Source organism: Diadema setosum, chromosome 1 (genome assembly GCF_964275005.1).
Source record: "Diadema setosum chromosome 1, eeDiaSeto1, whole genome shotgun sequence".
NCBI lineage: Eukaryota > Metazoa > Echinodermata > Echinoidea > Diadematoida > Diadematidae > Diadema > Diadema setosum.
Window position 1 is genome coordinate 46,510,059 of NC_092685.1, and position 23,961 is coordinate 46,534,019.

General features: G+C 36.9%; 1 protein-coding gene across 1 annotated transcript; it reads left to right on the top strand.

The window, feature by feature from the left end:
- Positions 1-86: 86 nt before the first annotated feature.
- On the top strand, positions 87-22,726 carry LOC140240086 (WD repeat and HMG-box DNA-binding protein 1-like). Its single transcript, XM_072319928.1, has 24 exons — positions 87-222; positions 1,292-1,491; positions 2,286-2,437; positions 3,229-3,337; positions 3,742-3,792; positions 4,990-5,036; positions 5,649-5,697; positions 6,231-6,430; positions 6,890-7,034; positions 7,658-7,874; positions 9,101-9,255; positions 9,818-10,002; positions 10,797-10,878; positions 11,654-11,819; positions 12,651-12,768; positions 13,760-13,865; positions 14,806-14,982; positions 15,710-15,829; positions 16,726-16,946; positions 17,382-17,596; positions 18,284-18,436; positions 18,797-18,935; positions 19,498-19,633; positions 22,160-22,726. Exons 2-24 carry the CDS (start codon positions 1,303-1,305, stop codon positions 22,379-22,381), a joined length of 3,354 nt encoding a protein of 1,117 aa, XP_072176029.1. The 5' UTR covers positions 87-222; positions 1,292-1,302; the 3' UTR covers positions 22,382-22,726.
- The last annotated feature ends 1,235 nt before the right edge of the window (positions 22,727-23,961 follow it).

The following is a 23,961-nucleotide window of genomic DNA, read 5'->3' on the forward strand; positions in this document are numbered from 1 at the left end:
AGCTCCAGCCGGCCCGATCGCATACAACGACAGTAGCTACAGTAGCTAGAGCGCTAGCTGCGCAGCTGATACCACGGGCACGGCATAGCAGCAGGCCGCAAGCAATGATGTACGTTTAACGATCCGACGATGTTTGAACACCACTCACACTATTCTCACTGACACAATCACACCTTCGATTCTCTCGCCATTTTGTCTAACCAATTCAAGCATCATTACGAGGTAAGTTTGATCTGTAGATCTAGTCGTAGACAGTGTACGTAGCTAGAATCTAGTAGTAGTAAATTAGTAGTGTGGTAACGTTAGTAATTTAGGCCCCATCACTAATTGCATCAGTGTCACTTAAGTTAGGTGTCTAACGTTAGGTCTAATTTCAGTAAAGTTTAGCCTAGCTAAACTCTACAAGTCTAACCAGCTGGTTGCTGATGGGCCCTGTCTTATAAAACTTATGATAGAAATCAATCAATCACAAATCTCTTGAAAAAGCTGCAGTCAATCGCAACCTGTGATTGATTGATTGCAGTTCTCCGTCTTAATTTCAATCAACTTTTTTATAAGATGGATTTGCATTCAATCGTAAAGTTTTGATTGATTTAAATCAATCACAAGTCTTTATAAGACGGGCCCCAGGGTTATACAGAGTCAGAGATGTCCTAAACGAAGAAGAGGTCCTGAGAAAGAAAGAAAGAAGAAGAAGAAGAAAAGACTCTTCTGAAACATGAAATGGATACGAATGCGTGTGAAGTTTAGAAATTAGGGGTTCTATCTAGATTTCTAGGGGTCTTGAAGATCTGTGTCTGCAAAAGGGTCTAGATTCTAGTCAATAATCATTATAATGAGAAAACTGGCCTAATAAGTATGTAAATTAACCCGGGTATTCTAGGCCATATCATTCAGCCAGATTTATTTAAGGTCAGTGGTTGGTCCACAACTGACAACAACTTGCAAGTCCAGTCCTGTATGCTAACTTAACGAATTAACTGGCAGTAGATTCTAGTTGATGTCTAGATTCTGCGGAATTAAAAACACACAAAACTCATGTTATTCGGCCGAGCGTGAACAATCTACTCACAAATGCGAAAATATCCACTTTTACATTATTTATCTGCTGTAGACTTCTAATAGCCTACATAGGCAATTAAATAGCATTTGCCGTGTTATTGCTATGCTGTTCAAGAAAAGTCGCATGTCACCGTTGTCCTGAATTGGACCGTCGACGTTCCTTTCCCTCTTCATCCTCTTTATTTTTCTTCTTGTCTTTAATCTTATATTTTCTATTGTTGACATGCAGCCACAATCAAGATGGTGCTGATTGCCCCTGCAATGCGCATGGGCCACAGTGAAGGTCACACAGATGTTTGCTACGAGGAAACCGGGAAATTCATTCTCACCTGTGGCACTGACGGTGATGTCAGAGTCTGGCAAGGCCTCGATGACGACGATCCACAGACCATTGATGTTGGGGAGACGTCAGCTGCCCTGGCATTGAGTGTGAGTAGTTTACCCTCAAATGCTTATATACTGTTGGTGGTTTACCAGTTATGACAAGTAGAACCTAGCTAAACCCATTTATACACAAAAGAGATTTTGCTGATTCATTACAAGATCACTTTGTCATATCCTGTACAAACTGACCAATCAGATGTCCTGATTTTGTGATGTCGCTGTCCATCATTTTGTCAGTTTTATTTACCGAGTTATATATACCGGTATCTCTAACATTAATTATCACTACCTCGTGTCCTGACAGAAAAAAAAAAGAAACCAGGAAGGTATTTCTACAATGGCACTTTTATGTTATTACCTAGGGCATAACGTGTAAAGTAATTACTTGACTTTGATCACTCAACATTGCATTATTACCAACTGAATTATATTTCTTCAGGTTGCTATAGTAGCACTTGTGCCATTTGGTCACACATCCAAAGAAAGCAACATCATGACATGCTAGTAGCTTTAAAAAAAAAAAAAAAAAGCTAATGAGATGAGGATACAGACTGTATTTGTGTTTTTGAGAGCCATGAAAGAAAATAAAATGTCCCAACTGTAATAATGAAATACAGACAGGATAACGTAAATGCACAATGTAGATAATATTAATTGATTTCATTGCTTAATGTTTCAATGAATTCCTTTCATCTGATCTAATACATGTTATAGTGAATTTGTTTGATGCTGGTTTACAATATCTAAATTTGTCTATCAAATCCTAAATCAAAGTATATGCATTGATGTGTTCTAAGAAAACTTTTACATAATTTTTTTAAATATTTTTTTATTTTTAGAAAGGAAGACTCTACATTGCCTCTGACACAAACACAGTCCAGGCGTACACATTCCCCGAGGGACAATATGATGGTATCATCTCCCGATTCACTGCTCCAGTCACTCACATCTCATTTTCAAGCAATTGCAAAAAGCTAGCAGCTGGCGCGAGGTAAGAGCAAAACTTTGTTGCTTTTAGTTGTGGTCTCCTGCTTGGAGATAAAGCTTGATTACATGCTAACTTTTCAAGGTTCATGATTTCTGTTCTCTGAATAAATGAGACTTTTGCTCTGATGATTTGTCTTCTACTCTCAGTGGAATTCTCTTTGTGCTTTGTGACAGTCCTGAAAATGACCCACTCTCTTTTAATAACATTTCAATCACAACCAAATTTGTAATAGAACAAGGAAGTTCTCTCTAGGATGAGTACTCCGGGGAAAAAAACAAACAAAACAAAGTGTTTTCTCTTTTCAAGTTATGGTGACATTGCAGACTTTCAGCATTTTTCCAAAGCATGCTTATTCAATTCATAAAGTTGTTTGTTTCTCCTGCCTGGGTTTGCTCTATGTAGAAATAAAGGCATGCAAAGTTGGCAGAGATAATCAAATTTCCAAAGGTACATGAAACATTTGATTTCTACAATATAGTTTGGGCATGCAAAGACAAGTACAAAATTACAAAATTATGAGAGTATGAGATGCAAGAAAATCACACTAGCATGATAAGTTTTTAAAAGGTAAACAGAAAAAGAAAATCTCAAATGTTCTCAGAAACATATAATCTGAGAAATCTGCATATAAACTGAGATGAGTAGGAAATTGTGGAAATAGCAAACCTCTTTACTGGAGAAAATGTCAAAATGATGAAAGCCAACCATGAAAGATATGTTTGGATAACTAGAATTTTTTGTAGAATGGCACATTTTGTGATACTGTTTGTTTTTAATGATCTGTATATCTTCAGTGACTTTAACATCAAGGTGACAGATATCGATGACTCGAGTCAGAAGGTTTTAGAGGGACATACTGCTCCTGTTCTCAGTGTTGCTGTTGATCCACAGTTGGACTATGTGGTAAGGGTCTTTCACTGTTCTATTTTCATTTATTATGATGGCAAGGATTTGATGGAACGTATGAATTGTATTTTTTTTTTTCAAATTCCTGTCATGCATTTCATATGCTAAACTGGCAGCTGAATTTCAGTTACGTATATCTGAAATTGTCAGCTATGTGCTGAAGGACTACTGACATGATGATGAAAATCAATCATCAGCATTTTTTCTTCTCTGGCATGGGTTTCTTAAATTTCTTTCTTTCTTTATTTATTTATTTATTTTTGTACTACCAAGTTCGGTCATTTTGAAATATCAGTGTGTGTCTTATTCAATGTTTTCAGGAATGATATATGATCTGTTATATGACTGATGTCGATGTGTACTACATGAATTTTTTTTTTCTCTCTGTTTCTCTCCTATAGGCCTCCTCTAGCTGTGATGGGACCATGAAGATATGGAGCCTGGCAGAAGGGGTGAGTCACCCATCATTTTTAAAGATCAGTGTTTATGTCCCCACTCTCGTGCTGTTCACTCACTGTGTGTATTTTGCAAAACCCACTCACAATTTTAATCAAAAAGTCATCCCCAAATTTGAAATTGTGTAACTGCTCTTCCCTGAAGACATTGTACTAAACATATATGCAATGATTCAAATGGTCTTGTGTTCAGGAGATGGAGATGACAAAGGCTTTATAATGTTAGGTATGTTCAAATTATGATGCAGTGTAAAGTTAAAATGTGTTTATGCAAGTGAAATTAAATGTGTACATGGTTTCATAAACTGCACCAAGGATTATCCAATTTGCTTAGACTGAGTATGTGAAAGACAAATACTGCAGATGCAATATATATGTGACCCTGCACCACAAAACAAACAAAAAGTCGCCAGACATGAGTTTTTAGTTAAGACCATATTCTGAAAGAGCAGACTTTAAGCTTTAAAATGATGTATAACTCAAATCAAATGGACTTTCCTAACCTATCTAAATATTGGGAAGAAAGCACAAACTCAGGAAAAGTGTGAACTGAGAAAAGCGGCTCTGGAGTACAGTGTCTATTCAAGCGCTTAATCTCTACCAAACCGTGCTGGCTGTGCGATGAATGGGACAAAAAACAGGAAGTAAACCACCAGAGTAACAACAATGAAGGGATTATCAGATTAAACTGAAATTAAGCATGCCTCATTAACACATTCTGGCCATAATTAATGCCAACTTTCAAAGCAATAGCATTATCGTTTCAAAAGTTATTAGAGTTAAAAGTGAAGAATGTAAAAAGGTTTTTCAGAAATGAAAAAGGGACTCTAAAGACACACCTAATCACACTATTCTACCAAAAATGTTCGAGATAAACTGCTAAAAAACACACTTTTCCGCCCGTTTTATGACCCCAAATTTTTGCATAAAGTAAAAGAAGACTTGCTCTTTCAGAAAATATGAAAAAGTCAAGATCGGCTAGGTTGACCCATTTCACTTATTTTCAGTCCTCATGCAAAATCAGTGTGTGCGACTTTTTGTTCAGTTTGTGATGCACGGTCACATAAATATATATATATATATGTTATTGCTTACAAATCATACAGGAATTGCAATGAATGTGATGAGCCACTTTCTTTGTGCTCAAGCAGATGCAATTGGGTGATCATATTTTCTTTCTTCCTGATTACACAGAGCTGGGAAAAGTCAGCTGTTCTCATTCCAAAATGCAGTGATGTAAGGTAAGGATTGCATTGGTTTTTATCAAATTCTGCAGAAGGGTTAATGGTTAATGAGAAGTTGATTACCTTGAAATTCTAGTTGTATTGAATGTAACATCTACTTCAATTTTCACACAAAAAAGCAAAGACACTCCACACCAAATATCTGAATGGACTGAATTAATTTTTCAAATGCATCTAGCATTGCTATTCCAATGAAATAAAATCTTACCAGAGATTTATTAACTACTTTCATCATTTAGGGGCAATTTTTGTTAAGAAAATTATATACAGGAATACCAAAGTGAATGATTGGAGTTGTTACTGCACGGCCGTTTTGCTGTCATTATATATACTTGCTCTGTAGAAAATATAGAATGTAAGGAAATTTAGATATGTGCAACAGTGTGTGTCATGATATTGTCTAGAAGTTGATGATTAATGAGAGTAATGTTAAGTGTTGCAATAATATTTTGGTGAGGTAGAGGAGTATAAATTCCATACAAGTTTAAGGCAGAGAGATCAGGTAATTACAATCTTTACAACAGAGAGATTAGGTAATCACACAAATGCTTTCATCAGGTAATCACAATCTTAATTGCATCCTTATCCACATGTCTTTCCTCTTCCCAGCTTGTCAAAGACATTGTGTCGGTTGTCATGGGAACCAGTCAAAGGGCAGGTAAGATGCGTTGACTTGGATCTTTGTGGATAACAAGTGTTAAGCTGAAAGGAGGTGCCTCATTGATATACCAATGTGATACAGATGACAACTAGACTGAATAGGAGAAATTTTGGCAAAGGGCATGTCCGTATATGAATTTGCAGGGGGTGTGAGTTTGTTTAGAAACTTGACTAAGTGTTTTCTTCCTTGAAAACAAGCCTCTGTGTAGTCTGTTCATAACGTCATGAAGTGAAATGTCAAATTGAAGCCTGATTGCTCATTCTGAAATTCTTTTCGTTCTTGTTTTTATGACATTGCCCATATGTGATGTGATGCCAGTGAATGACATCTCACACATTTTTATTCAATTTTACTTTATTGTTTTTATAAGTAGCTCTGCAATTTATGAAAGGTATTCTATAAAGAGAGTTCAGTATAAGAAGAAGAAGAGGAACATAATGCCTCCTTCAGACCAAACATGATTTACACAATACAGACGTTGATCATCATTAAATCAAGTGTGTAAGAAACATGCTGTTCTGTTCATCCAGTTCCTTGCAGTGCCTTTGGAAAAGGAGATCCACATTTTTGCTCGGGATTCTTGGGACCTTGCCTTCAGCCTGAAACCCGAGGAGGCCGGGGGCTTCATATCGGTCGTAGCCTGGTCACCATGCGGGAAATTCCTGGCTTCAGCCGGGACCGACGGGACCCTCTGCATCTGGGATGTCAGCAGCAGAAAATGCTTAGAGAGGTTAGGGAGTTACAGACTACGAAATTTGTATGCATACAATAATAACAATTGAGTGTTACAATTATCTCATTTTATGTTTGCAAACTTTTCTAAATCTGTAATATGTGAAAATGTTTTGTATATGTCTGAGGTTTTTCTTTCTTTTACATCAATTTTGCCAAAGTGAAATGATGTAAAGAGGGGTTGAACATCAATTCCTAATTTGTGACGACAACAGCTTGCTGTGTACCTAAATTCTCTTACAAAAAATTAGCTTCAAATATATTTATTCTAAGAGGATGCTTACACATACTGTGGGGACTGTGATTCAAATTTGAGATGTTGAATTAGTTTCATGAGGAGAGATGAGTGTATAGAAAGATCTATCCATATTTCACTTGTACAAATTAAACTTGTTCTATATTGTCAAATATATATATATATATTGTAAAACAAACATCAAATTCTCCATCTACCCAGGACCAAACACAAGAAAGGCTTGGCTATCTGTGGCTTGGCCTGGAATCCCAAGGGAAACCAAGAGATTGTCTTCACCGACATCATGGGCCAGGTGGGCGTGTTTGAGGGCGTTGTACCCACCGGCCAATCAGCTCCAGTGACTCAGGTATGAGGCAGTCCTTTCCTGGCCCATTTGTGAGTGTGTCAATGGTTATGAGTGGTAAACTCTTTTCTCTCGCAGCAAATTCAGATATTGCAGAATCAAGGAATTGAAGGTTGAAGATGAAGGTATGAATAGGTTGCACCTGTGGACAAAAAGTTTGTGTAGGATGACACTATCACATATATGCAGTTAGTCCTTTGACAGAATTATGAACTAAAATGTCTATCTTGTGGTGTACCTTGCCCCATTAAAATGGCTGCACACCTCAAGAGATTAAGGCTCTTTTTAGCGTACATATCTGATGGAATTTAACAAAAATATATGATTTAAGGTCATGGTACTAAGTGTACATAATAAATAGATTAATTCTACTGTGTTGCGTGGAAAATTAGAGATCAGAGAAAATATGCTGCAAAGCTAAAAATATGTACGTTTTATCTCTTCATAAAATTGCCACTTTCGTGATCTTGTTATTTGCTGTTCAGTTCATGATTTTCTTCTATGAAATGTGTGGATTGAATATTTTTGAAATGGGGAGCTTGTGAAAATTAGGCATTCTTCTTAGTGTATGACCACAAAATAGATGGAACATTGACTCATGAATCTTTCTCAATATCTCTTTGTAGGAGGTCACGGATGACATGGTGGCTGACCTTTTTGACGATGCTGCAGACGAAGACCTGCTTGAAGCTGCCGCCAGGATGGAAGACGAGGATGAGGCGGAGAAGGAGAAACTGTTAGGAGCCAACGACGATGACGACGACGACGACGATCCTATCCACGCAGACATCCGGAGAGCAAAGCAGAGAGTTTCCATGCTACTAGGACAGACAGATGGAATTGGTGAGTGAAGATGATGGTTTGCAAAAAGTAGGAATCATGTATTTGTAATAATCTCATCCATTTTACGGCTTCATCCGTCCCTGTCGCACTGAACCTATGTAACATCCATGAGAGTTCGTAGAAGTTGTAATGGTATGAAAATAAACAAATATTATACTGCTTCTGAAATCTTCATAAGCTGTAGTAGATCAACAAGTTTGCTTTTGTTTTGTTTGTTTGGGGTGTTTTTTTTTTGGTTGTTTTTGTTGTTGTTGTTGTTTTTTGGGGGGTCATGTGTTGTATTGACTACTGTAAAACGAGGAATTTTCGCATGCATTTTAATTTCGCGAATTTCGCAAGCGCCAAGATTCGCGAAATTAAAATGCACGCGAAAGTTCTTGTCTACACTATATGCATTGAATGCCAGTGGCAGTTCGCAAAAATTTCATGCCGCAAAATAGGCCATTGGCTCCAATTCGCGAAAAATTCATGCCGCAAATATATCATGTTTTACAGTACCCCAATCAATTGTGTCAGGGTGGTCCACGAGAGGTTTCAGCATGTCGCTGCAACATGCTCAAATTCTTGTGCAACATCCTCAGATCTTGTGCAATATCTTCAAAAGCCAGCAACATGTTGTGCAACATCCTCAAGAATTTGCAACAAGCTCAAAATAAAATGTATTCAAACGTGAGAAAAACGTGTGCAAAACATAAGAAACATCAAACAACCTGGTACTTGGATATTTGTGTGCAAAACATGAGAGAGAACATTGAATGTAAGCAGCACAGAGAGAGATAAGCAGCAAAATATTGCTTACTATGTGCCTGTGATGTGTGCTCCATGCACATACAATTTCTGCAATATTCTCAGATTCTGAGCTTGCAACGTGCTCAAATTTCAAGTTGTGGACCACCCTGTGTGTGTACAAAACATGTAGCCATTCTGTGACATACTGTAAAACAAGATATTTTGGCAGCATGAAATTTTATCGATTTGTTGCCGACAGCCTTTTTCATGGCATAACATTTTTTGTGAATTGCCTCTGGCATTTAATATAGTGTAGACAAGAACTTTCATGTGCATTATAATGTCACGAATCTTGGCTCTCGCACAATTTGCGAAGTTAAAATGGAGGCGAACATTTCTGGTTCTGGTAGTGTTCTGTCATTTGGAGTGCAGATATATTCATATATTTCCTTCAAGTTTCAAGTTACTATGAATGTGACTCTTCTCCAATTTTACAGATGGGGCATCAAACACAGGAGAAACAGACAATGCCTCAGACATCACAGACATTGCCCCGCCCAAAATTAGTGCACCCCCTGCAGCTCCTGTCACTCCGATGCAGAAACCATTTATCCCCGCCTCCACACCAGTGCACCTCTCTAGTCGTTTTATGGTGAGAATCCAGCATCATTTCAAATGCTGTGAAGTGTGTTTGTCAGAGTGAAAATACTTTAACCACTTACTTTTCATGACCTTCAAATTAAGGGAGAATATTTGATGTAGGTCTGTATTTTCTTTTCTCCACATGACTGGTAGAATGCTCAGGATCAGATAAAAGCAAGGGCCCTGGGATTCCTAGCTGGTTTACATCCTTTGCTCATTGAACTGTAAAAAAAGTTCCAGAAATCTGTAAATGTATGTGCTCCAAAATCTATGAAACTAGTAAAGATTACAACTGTTGTACATCATGTCTTGTGTTATGTTGAACAATCTCCACATTTTTCCTGTGGACACTTCCATTAAATTTGACATAGGTATGAACAGGTGTGATAGCGAAATCCATGCATGTGCAAAATCATGGACAATAAGTACGTGAAACACATTTACAAGGATAATTTCATTTATTCTAAAATGATAACTTCATAGGTGGAATGATAGGCTGCCAAATAGTGAGTCACACAAACTCGTAATTTTTCTAAGCAAACAGCTGTCAATTCATTTGCCTCTTCCTGCAGAAATGGAATGCCATCGGCATAGTGCGTTGCTATGACAACGAGGATGAGAGTTCCATCGATGTTGAGTTCCACGACACTGCGATCCATCACTCGCTCCACTTTGACAACCAGTCCAACTACACCATGGCAGAACTCGGGATGGAGGCGGTTCTACTGGCAGCTGAAAGCTACCAGGACAATCTCAGGTGATTTCTATGTTCATCTTTTGATCGATTGATCATATCAACTGAATTATCATATTGTAAAAGAACTTTTGCAGTGTGATAATTTTAGCGTCTTTCACACAAGAGGAACCTAGTGCAAAATTTAAAGCACTACCTGAATCTTTTGTGGTTCTACATAATGATATTGTATGTTTTGATTTCCTGAAAATGTAAACACATGCAATGCTTTGTACCAGGCTCGACATTTTTGTCTTTTAAGTACATGATTATGTGTAGGAGCCGATGAAGGATAGCATAAGAATAAACAAATGCCATATAGCTGGTTTGATCATCATTGTGGTGCCACTCTTTTATCAATTATATGAGAAGACACAAAACATGTCTTTCCTATATTTCTGTTGACAGCAAGCAGTTGCAATTGTGAAGTGTTGGGATATTTGCTAATGCTGAAGAAGGTTATGGAATATGCCAAACAAGAATTATCAATAACAACCCAAATGCTGTCAACACTTGGGTGGCAGAAAGAGAGCCAATTTTCTTCATGTTTGGTGTTTGCTGAGATGTTCGCTCTCCTGGTTTAAGGTTTACCATCGCATTTCATTTAGCAATAAATATTAGTACATGTTGATGAAGGGTCATGTCACATCATAGCAATTCTTTCTATTTTCAATTGCCAAAATTTATGTTATGTCACACATTTGATAAGTTTTTACTGGTGCTAAACTCCAAAATATGATGAAGATTATATCTTTAAAGATGGAAAAGTGAACCAGTTCCTGTCATTACTTTATGCTTTCATCATTTTCCTGAAACAGTCTCCTGATGTGCTATCATTTCTCATCCTGGGATAATCACAAAGAGTGGTCAACCACCATGCCAGAGGGAGAAAATATCAAGGTAAATTTCAGAAAAGTTGTTTTGGTAAACCACAGTTCCTTTTTAAAGAAATCTCAATTGGATGAGTGAGATTAAATGTGTATACTTAGTCCAGCTTGCCAAAACACCCAACATAAAATCAAGTTTTTACATGATTGTAAGGACTATCAGAATTAATTGAATTGATTGATTTCAGTGAAATTCATAATTCAACTGTGGAAACTGAAATGCCTGATTTTTAACAAGCTTCTTTTTCTTTTTACTTTAAACATACACTTTCTCCTGTTTATAAACAATTTATGATGTAAAGTTTGATTTTATTTTACTTCTTTGCATGAGATCTGAAATTCACATAGCTTATGATAAAGGTAACCACAATGTTATTGGAACTAATGAGGCTACTTAGACATGGCAATATTGTTTTCTGAAATATACAATGTCACACTGCCTATGCAAGCAATTGCATTGGCATAATTTACGCTCACAGCAAGCGTCCTGAAAATGTTATAATGATGAAAATGAGCTAGGTGACATTATAGTTATGATTTAGAGTTAAGATGTCCCAGATGTGCCACTTGGTTTCACCTGTCCGTAGTTCATTATCCTACATTCTTATCGTCTCCGGGATTTCTATGGCTTGGTAAAGGCTGGTTTTGACTCGGTAAAACTGGGACACTACAGGCAATTGTTGAAAATTTATATTATGGTTGCAGTATGTCAACCACTCCTTTAGTCCTGTTCCTCTTCCTTCAGAAAATGTCAGTTTGTTTCTCTCTTTTTTTTTCACCCCTCAAAGGCACTTGCTGTGGGTGAAGGATGGGTTGCCGTGGCAACTGACAAGCGTTTGGTTCGACTCTACACCACGAGTGGAATCCAGCTGCAGGTTTTCTCGCTGCCTGGACCAGTCGTCTGCATGGCTGCACATGGAAAGCAGCTTATGCTAACTTTTCACGCTGGCTTAGGTATTTTACAGAATTTGATAAGATATGAAGTGCAGAGTCTATAGAGGACAAAGTAGTACTTTTCTTTTGGTTTAAGCATTGAGTATCAACTTTTGAGTGAATCGTTACCATATTTTGCCTCTTTGTATTGAGGCCAATAATTATGCACTCTTGAGTAATTAATTTGTGTTTTTTGTACCTTAGCCATAATGGTTTTGAGGGAATGCATATTACAAGCTCTGCTCTCTAGCTTCCCCTCCATTTTCAACATTTTCAACATTGTTTAGTAAATATCATGCATCTGGACATCACAATTTATTGTGTGTTCATGTTATATTCAGATGTACAACTTGTATGTAGAATAATATATTGCTTTTTTTTTTTGCTTGATATGTTTTGTACATTTATATTTTTTATTCAATATGAAAATTGTAAAATAAATATATAAAATCAAATAAATAAAATGAAATAAAAATGAAATATATTACACATAGTCAGAGATGACATCAATTGTACTTGTTTCTGCATTCAACAGTTATAACCAAAGCAAAATTCTTTGCAGTTAACCTGGAGGCAAATACTATGGATTTTGGGGTAATGAAGGCTAATTTTGCTTGATCTTACATGATGGCTTTCTTATTATTGCTGTTCATATCTTAGCCTTCTCTTATCAAGCTCCTGCCTGCATAGATTCATCCTCATATTTTGCCCCATTGTTAGTGAAAATGTTTGGTTTACTTCACACATTGGTACATTTGATGAACCCTTCTAGAAATGTTGCTCATCATGCTCATGTGGTCATAGGAGACCCAGACTCAAGTAGGTTGTCCTTCCGATCCCTCACCGAAACAGGTTTGCCGGGTGATCAGTGCATCAGGATGAAGCTTGTGACCGTTCACCAGAAGCAGTCCTCCATGGCGTACGAAGGACAGCTACCCTTGAATCCCAAGACGACCATTTCCTGGTTTGGGTGAGTTTCAGTCTCACCAGAGTCACCACCATCAAAACTTATGACTCAAATCAATCCTAGGTGTACGCCACAGACGTAAGGTTGTATGTTGTGCATGCTGTTCATTGACACTAGCATGAGTCTTAACTCTCGGTTTTATCACGTTTAAAGAAAATAGTAACAATTGTTCACAAAACCTCAAAGAATCAAAAGTTAAGTTAATTTGTGTCGCTGAATGATTGACAAAGAACTGAAGATATTACGTGTGATATTACCCACACATAAATCATGGTGATTGACTTTTCTTTTTGTTCAGACATGTCTGGTGGAATATGAATTGCAAATAGCCTCAGCATTAGATTTCACAAAACAGATAACTAACATATCGTCGCTGGGGCGACAAGACCTCGTATCTGCAAAATGTCAAATGTTCAGGAGAGCCAAAAAACATGGTGGCCAAAGCACTATAGCGAATGGGAAAGCCTTTCCTTTGACATGCTGTGGTGGCTTCATTTTTGAAGTAAGACACTTGGGATTTGGACAGGACATCACTTATCCTATTATTTGACCATTAATTCAAAAAAGTCATTTTCACCAAAATTGCAGATACAAGGTCTTGTCACCCCAGCGACGATCTATTTTATCACAACTGGATTTGCCTGAAATGCCAAAACTTCATTAGAAATTAGAAGTCAGTGACCCTGTTGAAAACAATCTGTTGTTTATATAAATGCTTCTACAAAACTCTCGTAAAAGTGCATAATACCAGATTCCCTGCTTTCATTGATGTATCTTACAAAATGTATGGTCGGTAGAAATCTTCCAACATACTATTATGACCAGTCAGTATATGAAACTCTCATTAGACAACCAAGCTTTCTATGCTGATTATTCAACTCTGAAGTTTTAGTATAGAAATTAGTAGAGTGATATCATAATGACTTTAGAATCATTGTAACACAGAGATACACACATGATATTTAGTTAATACCGTTTTAATCTGATTTTTCAGCTTTAGTGCTGAGGGTACTGCGGCCTGTGTGGATTCTGATGGCATGGTCCGTCTATTCAACCATGGACTCAAGTGCTGGACACAAGTGGCCAATACCAAGAAACATGTGAGCATTTTGGGGGGTATTGCTTTCCATTTTTTTTTAACACCCCCAGAATGAGAAGTATAAATCCTAATACTATTATTATAATAGTAATAGTATTATTATTATATAGTATTATGACTGTGTCTCATGTCTTATACCGTTTCTGAAGCTGTACTTTATTCTTTCTCTCTTTTCTTTCCTCTTCTTCCCTTTCTATTGTTTTCTTTTTCCCGTAGCGCTTAGAGACATTTTATGTAATAACGCGCTATATAAATGATGTGAATTATTAATTTTATTACTATGTACTGTAAGAGTGAAATTTTGTGTAGTTAATTTGTTTGTGCAGGACCAATTGTAGGGAACTTTGCTTGTTTATAATTTTATGGATGAGAGTACTTTTGTACAAAATTCGTATAATAGAGATATGTAGATATACACGTACATGTGTTATTTTTGCTTGAGTCCAGTCAAGTGAGAAATTCGCAAAACGTTCAATACCACAAAATATTCCACATTTATAGACAAAGACTAAGAATGGATGGAAAAAAGCAGTTATTATCTAATATGCAGTGCTGACAAATGTTTTATTCAACTCTTGATTAGCAGTCAGAAAGTTATGAGAGGAAGGTCTCTTCTTTGTCTTTAGCAAGGGAGTAGTTTCATGTTTCACCTTGAATCTACTTGATAAAAAAATAAAACATGGAGTGCAGTGAAACGTGCCAGATTATTTATTACAAAACTTAGTATTTGTATTTTACTATTTAAAAACATTTTAAAAAGTGTTACTTCACACAATTAATCTCATACAAGTTATAACTGTTTCCATCCATGATATGCAATTTGAGATAAATATGGTACATATTAGGGTCTCTCTGAGGCACAAAAAGCATGAAGTTTGTCAAGAATTTAAGCCACTCATTGACCTTTAACTTGTCATGGTCATTCCCTTTCTTGTTCATAGTGCAAGGGGCGCTCTGATCACTACTGGGTTGTTGGTATCCATGAGAACTTGCAGCAGCTGCGGTGTATAGCATGTAAAGGAGCCACCTTCCCCCCTACCCTGCCCAGACCGGCTGTGACCGTCTTGCCCCTCAAGCTGCCCATGTGTGAGATGACCACTGAGAAGGGTCAGATGGAGGTATTTCAGTCCATCCTCTCTTCAGAACACTTTCCCCTGTATTTTATGATTCTAGGAATGCACTTCATGTAGGGCTGATAACATTGTGAACTTTAGCTGCGTATTTACTTCAATATGTCACTTTACTTTTTGTTTATTTGATAAAATTATTTGATACAGCCTGAGCATGAAACAACTATTCTCTTCCGAATATGTCACAACTTATTATATGTTTGCATTATTTCAACAGCAATGGCAGGGTTTTTATTAATTTTGATAGGGCTGTAAAAGGATGGAATTCTGGAAATCCAACCTCCTCTCCCCCTCCCCTTGGAGAGATAGGTCTGAAGTCAGGAAATACCAAAACAAAGTCTATGGTCTCTTGTAAAGCACTCAATTAAATTTTATCCCAATGCAGGATTTATTGGCAAATGATGAAAAGTGAATAAGAATAACAAATCAAAAGAATCTGAAAAGAAAAATAAAGGCATTTTACTTTTAATCACAGTTTCAGCACTTATGGAGACGGACAGTGTTGAAACTCTTGTCAATTTGCAAGGGTCCATAAAAAATGAAGGAATTATGCAGTAATGTTTAACAAAATAAATTTTGTAAGTTTGTTAGCAAGGTATTCAGTTGGAAGGTTGTATTGCTTCCCTCCATACTTGATGCTCTTGCAGGAAATGCACATTTCGACATGAATGATAAAGGGTTCTTTCCATTGATTTCTGTATTTGACGACAATTAGGAGGCATACTGGAGAGCTCAGCTCCTGAGCCAACATTTCAAGCGTAGCGATGACGTGGATGAGATGGCTCGTGCCAGAATGGACAGAGAACAGCAGGACAATGCCATGAAGCTCTTTGCTGTGAGTTCAAGAAAGTTTTTGTCTTGAAGTCATATACTGTCCATCTCTCTACTTTCTTCAAATATATGTATGCTGAATGTAGAGGAGTGCAACATAAAACTTTATGAACATCTCATCTGCATGTATTCTATTTTAAAGAATGAATGTGCTCGACAAAAATCAACAAAATTTCACCTGCCTCCATCTATTTTTGTGATGATTACCCCCAAATAATACCAATGGCGTAATTGTGTTTGGGTTTTTTTTTTATAGCTGGTACAATAACTAATAGAATACAAAATAAACACACACACACACACACACACAAATAAAACAAAATATAACAATTTGTGAAAAGTTTCAGTGAACAGTTTAGACTCTGAGGGCCAAGGTACCAATTAGTCGGTGACCATAGTGATCTGGTAATTATTTGTGCAAGTTCTAGATATCTTTTATGTTAGGGTACAATGTTGTAGACTAGATATTTGAAAAGGAAAGTGAGTATGACAATAAGTTGAATGGAATCACTGTGCATATTGAACTTGTTTGTCCGCAATTTACTTTTGATTGATGGGAATGTAGTTTAATTATTATTCAAATTTGAAAAAATCCCCAAATGCACAGGAAGGACTTCAGTGAAGATGTTGGGGAGGTGATAAAATATCAACTTTTCATTTCAGAGTAATGAGATTTCCAAATTAAAGCAAATTTTCACCAAACATATTTTTGTCAGATTGACACAAGAACTGAACATATGAAAATTAATCTGTGTTCTTTACATTGTGTATTCAGCAAAAATTGTGTCAACAAGCTCTTTAATTGTGTTTGACATTTTGTTGAAAAACAAATTGAGGATGAAATATGAATAGGAATCTGCATTCATACCTTTGTTTTGATCCATTTCTCTTTCGTTTCAGCTGGCGTGCCGCTCAGACAGAGAGTTCCGGGCGTACGACGTCTGCCAGTTCATGACATCCCACCACTCCCTGAGCCTGGCCATCAAGTATGCCAGCCGCTCCCGACGTATGATACTGGCCCAGAGGCTCAGTGACATGGCCAGCAGGCTGCTGGCATCGGAGGAGGACGAAGAGGATGAGGAGGAGGAGGAGGAGGTGGATGTCGGCTTCACTCACACCAGGTTAAAAAAAAATATTGGTTGTTTATTTTGAAATGAATTTGAGCCTAAATACTTAGCACCATAAATAAGCTTGTAATCAAATTTTAAAACTCTTAATGTAAACTGGTGCATTGTGGGGAATATGACATAGGAATCTGGTTAGGAAAACAAGCTAAATGTTATCGAAATTACTCTATTGTATTTGGCCAAATTTAGATGATAAAAATATTTGTCATCAATAAGTACTAAGTGAATCATTAATTTTCATGAATATGTAAAAATTTGAAAATAAAAATCTCTTCGTTTGTATGGTTATTGACAAAAAAGGAAAAGTACCACATAATTAAAGTGACTTCCATTTCAGGATTGGCTTTAAGCTAATCATAGATTTGTTGATATTTAGCATTGACTCCAGTATTGCGTCTCACTGGTTGTACCTCGATGATTAATGTGCAGGTCTGCGATCAGACATGGCAACACGAGGCATGCACCTGCAGAAACTTCAAATCACCGGCAGCAGAGCCGGCGCCCGACCACTAATGGTGATGTGGATGAAGACGAGGACGATGAGAATGATGATGCTGAGGAGGAGGAAAATGAAGAGGAGGACGAGATGGAGATGAGAGAGGAACCAACTGAGAAGGTCCTTAAACTGCCAAAACCCAAACCAGGTAAACTGAGTGATAAAGAGGTTGGCTATAACAAAACTGTCTTATAACAAGGTGATTTTGCAGGTCCCAACTCCTGATATTTCCTTGTTTTCATGCCCTGATATAGTGAGAAACCTGACATAAAAAGATAATTTCATGGTTTTTAGGTCCTTTATATAACAAGTTTCCCATTCATCATTAAATAATTGCAACTTATATCCTCAGTGTAGCACAAGAACTCTTGTTCTTGGTTCCTATTTAGAACTACCATTTTGGATGAATTGCGGTTTTTTTGCCACTTCATCCTTTTTTCTTTTCTTTTCTTTTTTTTTTCTGGTATGAATATGATCTGGCAACAAGGAGTATTGATATCAACAAGCAAGTACTGGTAATTACAATTACAAAAAATAAAGTCATGGAAATATCAGACAAGGTTTTGTCATTACACTCGACAGATGGATATCAAGGTCTGCACTTTCTCTGAAAATTTAAGATCAATAAAACACTGTTCTCGAGTGTAATATCTACACAAAATTTTCTCTCTTCTGTATGTTGCTAGACAAACATGCTTTGCTCTCATTTCCACAGCAATAAGCTCATCCCTTGTTTTTGAAAAATGTGACCATTGCATTGTTAAATGAATGATTGAGACAAAAGCATGTTTTGTTCTCCAAGTTTACTATTACGCATATATTTCTCTGACTGCAGCTAAGATACCGTCACTCCTACCATCAAGCCAGGGAAGGAAGAATCCATTTAAAAAGGAAGGGGAGAAATCTGGCACTGCTGCGAGAGGGACCAGTGTGTTTGACGAGATCAAGAAAGTATCGCCAGACAGGAAAGTCTTCCATGAAAAAAATGGTGAGACCACTCCCAAAATCTTACTGTGTTTAGTTTGGCCATGAAATATTCAGTTGGAACATGGAAAGGAGCACCAAAATTTGGATTAGAAATGCTATAACACCATGAAATCACCCAAATGAATAAAAAGTGAAAATAACAATCTTTATATCCTGTGATAATCCTGAAGGGAGAAATCCCCCCCCCCATTTTTCAGACAACAACTTTATCTGATGGACATTTCAGAATGAAGTATGAAAGTAAGACACCAAAAAGGCCGTATTCACTGAACATTAGATTTTCCCATGGGTTTTGATAGCCAAGCCACAGGTTGTCAGATTACAAAGTGGTTTGTTTATTTCTGTTTCATGTTTTACCCAGATAATGAAGGTGGTCAAAAGCGAAAGGGACCAGGAGCCAACAAACAGAAGAAAATAAAGACACAATCGACTCTGTTTGAGACCAAACCAAAGACCAAACAAGAACCAGATGGACAAAGCGAAAGGAAAAGTGCCAAACAGTAAGTGAATGTTGGTGCTGAAAGTAATATGCTGATGAGTTCTTTGAAAGAATGGGACGGATAATTCTCTGCTAGATTACTTGAGGATCAAGATGAGATATTGATCTTACGATATGTTTATTTTTAAAATACAACATACAGCTATCTGTGTTGTCAGATAATTTAGCGCCCAGATGTTTATCGATGTATTTATTGAAAGTTATTGCCAGGCAAACATGTAAATGCAAAAAAAGATTAAGAAAATTCAACAAATACCCATTCTCGTTGTTTAGGTTGAAACAGTTATGTAGTGTCTTCAGGACATGCTCGATGCGTGTAACAACTGAAATTAGGGACTGAGATATTATTCATGACATTGTTAGTTTATCGATTAGACCAAGATATATTTCAATTAAGAATTTACAGTGTTACTGAGAAGATATAGACTGGCATCAAAGCAAAATAAAAAGAAAAGAGAGGGAAAGAAAAATATTTAAAATATATTTTAAAGTTGATAATACAGCCATTTGTAATTGAAATATTGCTAAATATCTCTTTTTTTTTCTCCTTCTTTTCCCTCCAGGGGTGCCGTAACATTCAACACCTGGCTGACGCAGAATCGTGCATCACTGACTGAGGAGAACCCAGACCTTGGCCCCAGTGAAATCATCAAATTGGCAATGCAGAAGTGGAAAACACTCTCGGCTGAAGAAAAAGAGGTAAGATGTCTGCTCCAAAGAATCTTACTTATTCTTTCCGGGGTTTCCTTTCAGTAAGGCTGAGTTTAAGAATTCTTGTGACAAAATTTGTGCATCCCAGGAGGTCATCCGGTTTTTCCCTGTCTCTTCGACATCGACATTGACATCGACATCGACATGTAATATGTGGCACTCAACAGCAAGTTTCAAAATTACGCACTGAAAGCCTGAAGGTGATTGATGTTGATATTTATCCTGTTGATTCTGCACGGAATCTGGGAGTGTGGTTTGATTTACGCCTAGCTTTTGACAGACATATCTCTGAAGTATGTAAAAATTCATTTTATCATTTGTTTAATATTGCACATATTCGGAAGCATTTGACACGGGAAAGTACTGAAAAAATCATCCATGCGTTTGTCACAAGCAGATTGGATTATTGTAACAGTTTATTTTATGGCTTACCTGATAATCAGTTAGGTAAACTACAAAGGGTGCAAAATGCATGTGCTAGATTAGTTTGTAATTCTCCTCGTTTTTCTCATTGTCGTCCATTACTGCGTGCATTACACTGGTTGCCTGTAAAGCAGAGAATCATATTTAAAACTCTGCTAATTGTATATAGAGCTATTCATGGTACAGCACCAGTGTACATACAGGAACTTGTAGAGTAAAAAACATCATTTCAAACATTTTATCATCTTCGAAGTTCACAGGATCAAACATTATTGAAATATCCATCGGGGAAATCAAAAGTTACTCTTGGTGACAGGGCATTTTTGTATGCTGCACCAAAATTATGGAATAATCTCCCTTTGTTTGTAAGACAAGCAGTTACAATTAATGAGTTTAAGGCCAGGTTAAAAAGTCATCTCTTGAAGTAGTGTATTTTCTGTTGGAATTTCTTGTATGCATGTCATTTTGTAATGCGCAGTAGAGTATATCATTATAGTAGCTGCGCAATATAAATGTCCTTTTATTATTATTATTATCTTTGTAAATCTTTAACAGGGCAGTATTCTGTAGAAAATAATTTTAGCATTTCCTTTGTCTGAAAAATCTTCGTCTTATGTATTGAAGATGATGTTTGTCAGTCTATGTTCTACGACAGAATTTATCTCACCTTGGTATTGCATTAAAATGACATGTAATGACATTTACTGCACGTATACATGACAAAATTACATGTGCATTTTAATGACATTAATTCATGTATGCATGACCCAAAGACATGCATGATGCTTGCATGAGCAATCAGAGTATATTGATCACTGAGTGGTATGTTTGCTTGCCCGTGTAACCATGACACACTCAATACCTACGTGTATGCACGAATGTACGTTCTCACACATTTTCTGTACTTGGAAAAAAGAAAAAAAGAAAAAAGGCAGCATTTGTTCTTGTGCTGGATTTCTGCAATACTTCAGGCTTTCCGTTGCCTTAGCTTGACCTTGCAGAAAGTTTACAATTGTCAGTCATAAGAATCGCCATCGATGTAGACCACTGTGAACACATCCTGTGGATTGTTTTGTAAAAAGAAAAAAAAAAGCATCTTCTTCCTGTCAAATCTAGGATTTCAGACAGTTCTTTAATAGACAATTCCTGAGAGTAATGTGACTTCCAGTATAAATCCTCCATTACCTGTTTATCATTTTACTCTGCCACTGCACAATCCTCATGATAAGTCTTCTCACCAGACACTTGTTTGCAAAGGTTGTCGTCAACATGAAGGAGCAGCCTTTAAAACTCTTTCTGTGAGAATCAAAAGTTGAAGTGGTAATGATATGTTTCAAATATTGTCATATTGAGATCAGTGAGGAGCAGACTTATGGCCAATGACATCAAGTGTTTAGAAAGACTTTTCAGTTCTTTAGTCTTGCTATCACTTCATGTGACTCGTGACAATAAAAGTCTGCTAAAGTTGCTGAATATTGATTTCCTGATATTTATATTGCTAAATTTTCCATATTCTAAGTTTGGCACTTGACTTTTATTTTCCACCTTACTTTAAACAAACAAACAAACCTCCCCTAGAAACAAAATAGACAAAAATTTTGAGAAATTGAGTTTTTATTATATATGCAGCCGAGTTACCTACCACATCCACCACGGATGCGGCTCCGTTTATAAAACAAATGCTTCTAATTTCATTTCATTATTAGACATTGAATTCTTTGCTGAAGGTAGTCAAGATATCAATTCATTGTTTTTAAAAATCTGACATTTCTTATTCTTATTCAAATCACCCCACTTCGCAGTTTCCTTGGCTTAAATGTCTCTGACAGTATAAGGGCTAAGTAATGACAGGTTACATTTAGGTGATTCCTGATCATAACAAATTTTAGACCCCATTGAATATTGCTCTATGGTGAGTCATGATTAAAGGCTATGTAAATGTCAACCTGAAAATAAGTTAAACATTGCCAATATTTTTTTTCCTGTAAGAGTCAACCACAAATATACACTTGTCTGAAGCTAATTCCATCTTAATGTTTTGACAATGGTGATTTGAACAGATATTTCCCATTTTCATTTTGTTTGATACAGGGACTTGAAAACAAGACTAAGACTACCCTGGAGCAGTCCACACCTGAAGACAAAAGCGAGAACAGACCTGCCGAGAAGAAGAGGAAGAGATCGGAAATGGAGGAAACAGCTGAGAAGCGTAAAGTCGGCAGAATCAAACAGAATGACAGCGACGGCAAGAAACAGCCATTGTCTGTATCAACCAATGCCAAACTGGCATCATTTGCATTTGGAAAAGACTGATTTTTGTTTTTTATATGTATAAATATACAATCATATGACATGAATATGTCTTTTTTTGCTACCTGGGAGAAAATGACAACATTTTGATTGCATTAGCGTGTCCCGAAAACATGGCTGCTGTATATCTCTTGACTAAACCTACCAGCTGGGGAAAATATGACTCAGGTGTGGATTTGGTGTGTGTAGTTTCCATGGAAATTTCTTATTTTGACATGTGAGCTGCAAGCCAAGAAAAATTATTGAATACCGCTGAAACTCAAAATAAAGACTTCTTTGATACCAGACCGTGTTGTTCATTATATCAGGTATATTGTTATATCAGTAATCAACAGCAATGAAACAAAAGTGAATATTTCTGCTTTAATCAAAGGAGAGACTTGGATAGTTATGAGTCATTTTCTTGTAGCAGTTCTAAACAGCAATGAAACAAAAGTGAATGTTTCTGCTTTAATCAAAGGAGAGACTTCGATATATGAGTCATTTTCTTGTAGCAGTTCTAAACTTACAATGAGTTACTTCTGTATTTGAGTTTCTCTTCACTCCTATATTAGATATGCTTCACCACCTATGAATGAATGAAATAATAAAGACTTGTGACATGTAAAGTGAGATATTTCATCGCTAGCACTTCACTTTTTCATGCCATCTAACTTATTTTTAGCTATTTTGTGTCTGTTTTTTTATGCCTCCGCCACGAAGTGGTGCCGGAGGCATTATGTTTTCGGGTTGTCCGTCCGTCCGTCCGTCCGTCCGTCCGTCCGTCCGTCCGTCCGTCCGTCCTTCCGTCTGTCCGTCCGTCCTTCCGTCTGTCCGTCCGTCCTTCCGTCCGTCTGTAATGAATTTTGTGGACAAGGTAACTATCGAAACCTGTTAAGGTATCCTAATGAAACTTAGCATGTATGTGTATTAGGGGGTGAAGTTGTGCCTATCAACTTTTGGGTGCACATGCTCAAGGTCAAAGGTCAAAAGGTCAAGGTCAAATACATAAAATTTCACTATTTCCACCATATCTATTGAATGCCTGAAGATATTTTCTTGAAACTTAGTGTATACATGTTTTACCTAATTAAGATTCCCTGGTGAAAGTTTGGGTCATGAGGTCAAAGGTCAAAGGTCAAAAGGTCAGGGTCAAATACATAAAATTTCACTATTTCCACCATATCTATTGAATGCCTGAAGAGATTTTCTTGAAACTTAGTGTATACATGTATTACCCAATTAAGATTCTCTGGTGACAGTTTGGGTCATGAGGTCAAAGGTCAAAGGTCAAAAGGTCAAGTAAAAATATTAAAACGTCTTTTTTTTTCTCCGTACCTTGGAAAATTGTTCAAGGTATCTTCATGGAACATAGTATATACATGTACTGACTGGAAGTGATTATCTAGAGAATGTAGGGTTCATGGGGTCAAAGGTCAAGTGCAAGACTTCAAAATGTTACTATTACCCTCATATTTATGCAATGCCAGCAGGGTTATTTTTTTACACTTTGTGTATGCGTGTGTAACCTAATAGAAATTCTCTGGAAAGTTGTTTTTTTTTTTCTCTTTTTGCCTCAAAGGTCAAAAGGTCAAAGATCAAGT

What these genes read in the sequence shown, in the direction of transcription:
- LOC140240086 (XM_072319928.1), top strand. Translation starts at nt 1,303, where the DNA reads ATGGTGCTGATTGCCCCTGCAATGCGCATGGGCCACAGTGAAGGTCAC. An exon ending in AAGCTAGCAGCTGGCGCGAG is followed by an intron (nt 2,438 to 3,228) that starts GTAAGAGCAAAA and finishes GTATATCTTCAG; the next exon opens with TGACTTTAACATCAAGGTGA. An exon ending in ACCTCTCTAGTCGTTTTATG is followed by an intron (nt 9,256 to 9,817) that starts GTGAGAATCCAG and finishes CTCTTCCTGCAG; the next exon opens with AAATGGAATGCCATCGGCAT.